The sequence below is a fragment of the Rhinatrema bivittatum genome, chromosome 5 (assembly GCF_901001135.1).
Source record: "Rhinatrema bivittatum chromosome 5, aRhiBiv1.1, whole genome shotgun sequence".
Taxonomy (NCBI): Eukaryota; Metazoa; Chordata; class Amphibia; order Gymnophiona; family Rhinatrematidae; genus Rhinatrema; species Rhinatrema bivittatum.
The window spans coordinates 7,355,589-7,362,295 of NC_042619.1; the positions used below are offsets into that span (position 1 = coordinate 7,355,589).

The 6,707-nt window shown below is 39.0% G+C and overlaps 1 protein-coding gene across 1 annotated transcript; it reads left to right on the top strand.

Moving 5' to 3' along the window:
* The first annotated feature begins 319 nt into the window (after positions 1-319).
* On the top strand, positions 320-1,276 carry LOC115091623 (olfactory receptor 52K1-like). Its single transcript, XM_029601793.1, has one exon. It carries the CDS (start codon positions 425-427, stop codon positions 1,274-1,276), a length of 852 nt encoding a protein of 283 aa, XP_029457653.1. The 5' UTR covers positions 320-424.
* The last annotated feature ends 5,431 nt before the right edge of the window (positions 1,277-6,707 follow it).

Sequence of the window (6,707 nt, forward strand, 5' to 3'; positions counted from 1 at the left end):
GAGGGTAAAGTGACTTGCCCAAGGTCACAAGGAGTGACAGCAGGACTCAAACCCTGGTCTCCTGGTTCATAGTCCACTGCTCTAACCACTAGGCTATTCCTCCTCCCTTAGCATAGCATCCCTCTGGCCTTAGCTAGCAGAGGGCCTTATATATGGCACTTACTGAATCCTCTATTGTGAAATTTACCATACACCACTGATGTAAAAAGAAGAATAAAACTCCATATTTTCCTCTTTTCCAGGGTCCCTAGAACTCTTGGGAGCTTTTAAACAGGATTTTCAGACCAGTCCAGGAATGACAGCAGAGAAATGGAATCAGACCATCAACTTCTCCCACACAGAGTTCATCCTCCTGGGATTTCCCGGGGTCTCAGAGTACAGACAGCTCCTGGCAATTCCCTTTCTAAGCCTCTATTTGGTGAGCATGCTGGGGAACAGCCTGATGATCTATGTCATATGGCGAGAAGAGAGTCTGCACTCCCCTATGTATGTACTCATGTCTGCGCTCTGTACTGTTCACATATGCAACCTGACTACTATCATTCCCAGAATGCTACTGGGACTCATATTCAATCTGAACTTGATTTCTTTACCTGCTTGCCTGATCCAGATGTTCATTATTTACTGTGGCGTCACACTGGAGTCCAGTATACTCGTAGTAATGGCTCTGGACAGATACGTTGCCATTTGCAAACCATTACGTTATGCAGATATTATGAACAAGACTTTGTTGACTCAGTTAGCTTTAGCAGCATTGGTACGAGGTGGATGCATTGTCTTTCCCATAGTCTTCTTGGCTTGTCAGGTGTGGTTCTGCAGATCTAATGTCATTTGGCATTTTGCCTGTGAAAATATGGCACTTCTGCTGCTGGCTTGTAGTGACATCTCCAAAAGCAATATAGTGGGCATACTGTTGAGAACCCTGGTTGTGCTCGTGGACATCAGCTTAATTCTGGTTTCTTATGTACAGATTCTCCACGCAGCAATGAAGATTTCCTCAGGATCCATCCTCCACAAGGCTCTGCACACCTGTGGTACTCAGCTGCTTATCATTTTCCTAGGTTATTTTTGTTCCCTGGTTTCTTCAGTTGTGTACCGAGCTGGGAAGTCTGTCTCTCAGGATGTCCACAACCTGTTCTCCGCAGTCTACTTCATACTTCCAGCCACTGTCGATCCCATCATTTATGGCTTAAGAGTCAAAGAAATCAGGCAATGCATTAAGAAACTGCTGAGGAGAAGCATGATTACTAACGCCTCTTTTAAAATTAGTCAATAGCATCACCAACTATTAAATATCAGACAGACTGTACTTACCAAAAAAGAATATGAATAAATGTTTTTCTTTTGTGCATCTGAAGTATTATTTCAGTAGCAGTCAAACCTGCCTCTTTTTATTCAATTTTCAAGAATTTATAAACATCTGCAAAGCTTTGAACAGTTACATAAGCAGATCTCCCCATTATCCAACGGCCTTTCAAAATTGCTCACATACAACTCTAATAATGATCATAGAATAAAGCTAAATAGTGTTACCAAAGAAAACTGCTTTACTACCGATTCGAGGACCCATAGTCTCAATTCACTATTTTGCAAAGTACCCCTATATATACCCACATTAGTTGAACCTATCCTGAACATTCTTAGGCAGCGCATCTATAAATGCATCCCATAACCATAGAAACTTAAGGGAACCAGGCAGTTTTGTATATATTGATCTTTATCCTAAATATAGCAACTCCAGAATTTCTGCTTTCCAATTAATCACAGTGGGGGGTTCCATTGCTACCCATTTATTCAAAATATGTTTGGTGATTAGATAGCCTTAAGCACAAAATAACTTCATGATTCTTCTGATTTCCTTATAATTTGGAGGAGAGACCCAAGACAAACGAAGCTGGGTTCATAGGGCACCGAATACTAAACATACAAGAAATAGCAGCCCAAACCTCCTCCTAGAAATCCTGAATTCCTGTACATTCCCATACACCATGCAAGAGAGGCATTATCAGCGTTACATTTTACGCAGCAGGCCGAACACATTCAGACCATGCATTCACACAGACACAGGTACAATAAAATACAAAAGTCCAAGCTTGCGTGCATGTTATAAAATGGCTGCAGCCATTGCCGCATGCCAGCAAACCTGCGTCCGCGTGTGGCTTTTAATATTTACCTCTTTGGTTTTAGGAAGCATGGCAATACCGAGACATTATTGATGATACAGTATTGTGAGGATTTGATGGTGGCCAGGATTACTTGTTAGTCCTGTTGGACATGGCAGCTGCTTTTGACACGTTAGATCATAGAATTTTGAATGTTTGAAATCGCTCAGTATTGGTGGCCAACCATTAAAATGGTTTACATCATATTTGAATGATAGAATTCAACAAATTACTAACTGACATCTCAGAGACATGGTAGAAAGAGGATAACCAATGGGATAGTGCTATACTGGGGTACAAATTATATTGCAAAGAGAGAGGAGCATCTTGGTGGCGGGATGGTGCTTTATGACCGGAATGGCATAGAATCCAACAGGATTCTATGCCATTCCGGACATCTTTATGGGTAGAAATCCCTTGTGTGTTTAGGAAGATAATAGTGATAGAAGTATACTACCATCCACCTGGCTAAAATGGTGAGACGGATAGTGAAATGCTAAGAGAAATTAGGGAAGCTAACCAAACTGGAAGATTCAATTACCCCAATATTGATTGGGTAAGTGAAACATCAAGGCAAGCTAGAGAGATAAAGTTCCTGGATGGAAGAAGATAGTTTTATGGAGCAGTTGGTTCAGGAACAGATGAGAGAGGAAGAAATTTTAGACCTAATTCTCAGTAGAGCACAGGATTTGGTGAGAGAGGTAACGGTGGTGGGGCTGCTTGGCAATAATGATCATAATATGATCAAATTTGAATTAATGACTGGAAGGGGGACAGTAAGTAAATCCATGGCTATAATGCTAAACTTTCAAAAGGGAATGTTTGATAAAATGAGAAAAATATTTAGAAAAAAACTAAAAGGTGCAGCTACAAAGGTAAAAAGTGTGCAACAGGCATGGATACTATTAAAAAAATACCATCCTAGAAGCACAGACCAGATTTATTCCATGCATAAAGGTGGATGAAGGCAAAACAATTACTGGCATGTTTAAAAGGTGAGGCGGAAGAGGCTATTTTAGCCAAAAGATCTTCATTCAAAATTGGAAGAAGGATCCATCAGAAGAAAATAGGATAAAGCATAAGCATTGGCAAGATAAATGTAAGACATTGATAAGACAGACTAAGAGAGAATTTGAAAAGAAGTTGGCCATAGAGGCAAAAACTGACAATAAAAACTTTAAATATATCCGAAGCAGAAAGTCTGCAAGGGAATAGGTAGGATTGCTGGATGATCAAGGGGTTAAAGGGGCACTTAGAGAAGATAAGGCCATCGCGGAAAGATTAAATTATTTCTTTGCTTCGGTGTTTACTGAAGAGGATGTTGGGGAGGTACCCGTAATTGAGAAGGTTTTCATGGGTGATGAAACAGATGAACTGAATCAAATCACGGTGAACCTAGAAGATGTGGTAGGCCTGATTGACAAACTGAAGACTAGTAAGTCACCTGGACCGGATGGTATAAACCCCAGGGCTCTGAAAACTAAAAAATGAAATTTCAGACCTATTAGTAAAAATTTGTAACATATCATTAAAATCATCTGATGTACCTGAAGACTGGAGGGTGGCCAATGTAACCCCTGTATTTAAAAAGGGATCCAGAGGTGATCTGGGAAACTATAGATCAGTGAGCCTGACTTCAGTGCTGGGAAATATTGTGGAAACTGTTATAAAGAATACAATCACAAAACATTTAGATAGAAACATAGAAATGACGGCAGAAGAAGACCAAACGGCCCATCCAGTCTGCCCAGCAAGCTACACACTTTATTGTTTGGACACAGCCAACATGGATTTACCAAAGGGAAGTTTTGCCTCACAAATCTATTTTTTTTTTTTTTTTTTAAAGGTGAATAAACATGTGGACAAAGGTGAACCGGTAGATGTGGTATATTTGGATTTTAAGAAGGCATTCGACAAAGTCCCACATGAGAGGCTTTTAAGAAAATTAAAAAGGCATGGGATAGAAGGCGATGCCCTTTTGTGGATCTAAAATTGGTTAAGAGAGAGGAAACAGTAGAATTAAATGGTCAGTTTTCACAGTGGAAAAAAGGTACAGTAGAGTGCCTCAGGGATCTGTATTTGGACCGATTTTTAATATATTTATAAATGATCTGAAATGGGGTACAATGAGTGAGATGTTCAAATTTGCAGCTGTAACTACTCTGCATAATTTTATGACATCTCAAGCAGATTGTGATGAATTGCAGGACGACCTTGCAAGACTGGAAGATTGGGCTTCCAAATGGCAGATAACATTTAACATGGACAAGTGCAAAGTGATGCATATAGGGAAAAATAATCCTTACTATAGTTACACAATATTAGGTTCTATCTTAAGAGTTACCACCCAGGAAAGATCTAGGCATCATAGTGGATAATACATTGAAATAGTCAGTCCAGTGTGCTGTGGCAATCAAAAAAGCAAACAAAATGTTAGGAATTATTAGGAAGGGAATGGAAAATAAAACAGAGGATGTCATAATGCCTTTATATTGCTCCATGGTGAGAATGCACCTTGAATACATTGTGCAATTCTGGTCACCGCATCTCAAAAAGGATATAGCTGCACTGGAGAAAATACAGAGAAGGGCGACCAAAATGATGAGGGACATGGAACAGCTCCCCTATGAGGAAAGGCTGAAGAAGGGATGTTCAGTTTGGAGAAGAGACGACCGAGGGGGGATATAATAGAATTCTACAAAATCATGAAAGGGCTTAACAAGTTAATGTAAATAGGTTATTTACTCTCTCAAATAACAGAAGGACCAGGGGGCATTCCATAAAGTTAGCAAATAGCTATATTCTTTCAGTCAGCATATAGTTAAGCTCTGGAATTTTATCGCCAGAGGATGTGGTTACAGAAGTTAGTGTAACTGGTTTAAAAAAAGGTTTGGATAAGGTCCTAGAGGATAAATCCAAAAACTGCTATTACAATAATTAATAAGCAATAGTAGCTTGTGATCTGTCTAATGTTTGGGTACTTGCCAGGTACTTGTGACCTGGATTGGCCTCTGTTGGAAACAGGATTCTGGGCTTGATGGACCCTTGGTCTGACCCAGCATGGCATATCTTATGTTCTATTGGAAAACATTCTTCTAACCAGATTCAGGTTTCTACTGGGGCTCTGCACTTTCAGCGATTTTGTTTAACATTTAATTCCATTGTGAAAACTTCTGGCAGATTTGGGGCTTTTTTTTTTTTTTTTAATGTATGCTGACATCATCCAATTTTTGGTTCCAATACAGGGTACAATTGCATCCGCGATAGATTTGAAAATCTACCTGGAGGCAATCCAAAGATGGATATCTCACAATCATCTGGTATTTAATCTCTCTACGTTGGAAATTCTGTTCTTGTCTAGAAAAGATGCCGCTGTAAATCTTGAGATTCTGTTAAAGGGTCATACAGTATAAATCTTTTCATCTGTGAGAAATATAGGGGTTATGTAGGCTTTCAATAATTGTTCAAATCAAGCAACGTATTTGATCTGCATTCTATAAGATCCGTTTGTTGAAGAGGCTTAAAACTTGGTTGGAGCCTCCAGATTTTAGACTTCTTTTTCAGTCTCTGCTTCTGTCATATCTGGAATACTGCAATTCCTTCTTGCTGGATCTCCCCGACTCAACATTGAGTAAATTGCAGCTGTTACAGAACTCAGCAGCTCGTTTACTATCAGGAAGTAGGAGGTTCAGTCCTGGCTAAACCGCACTGGCTTCCCATATCACTGAGAATAGAATACAAAATTCTCAAGCAGGTTAATACTCCATGGCTAGGTGCAGTCCTAAGGGAATATCACCTCGCAATTTTTTCGATCACAAAATAAGGGGCTGCTTGAAATTCCTTCAGTTAAAGTACCACATCTGTGGGGAAATCAGAGTTAGTACCTCTTTCAATTAGTAGAACTGTATTATGGAACAAAATACTAGAGTCATTGAGAAGTGAATTATCTACTTCCACATTTAGGAAATGCTTTAAAGACCTGTCCGTTTCGGAGATCCTTTGGAAGTATATCATAGGCAGGAGTGTTAAGTGGAACTGTTATTAAATTCTGATTATAGAGAGGAATTCGGAATGGTAATTTGAGATGTCTTTTTGTTTTTAGTTAGTATTTTAAGTTTGTAAACCGCACTGATACCCTGTGACATTGCAGTATAAAAGTGATTGTATAAATAAAAATAAAAAAATATATCCCTATCAGAATCCCCATCTACCTGCTGATGTGCCCTTGCATTTTGTGTGGACAGGAAAATTATTAGTGGGGAACACACACAGTGGTGAGAAGTATAGATCTTTTTCATATTGATATACCTTTTTTAGGGGTGATTGGAAATAAAAATTAGCGGTAAAAATTAGTGGTAAGAAACCAAGTTGTTTGAATAAAGTTTAATACTGGTATGAGCAAAATGACAATAAATGATTAAATATTATTTATTTATTTAAAATATTTCTATACCGGCCTTCATGAATGGGATTCATATCAGGCCGGTTTACATGGAACAAGGGAAAAAACCAATGTAACATAAATAAGAAAGACCGAAACTATCA

Bases quoted from the DNA above. Each gene is read 5' to 3' on its own strand.
- LOC115091623 (XM_029601793.1), top strand. From the start codon at position 425: ATGCTGGGGAACAGCCTGATGATCTATGTCATATGGCGAGAAGAGAGT.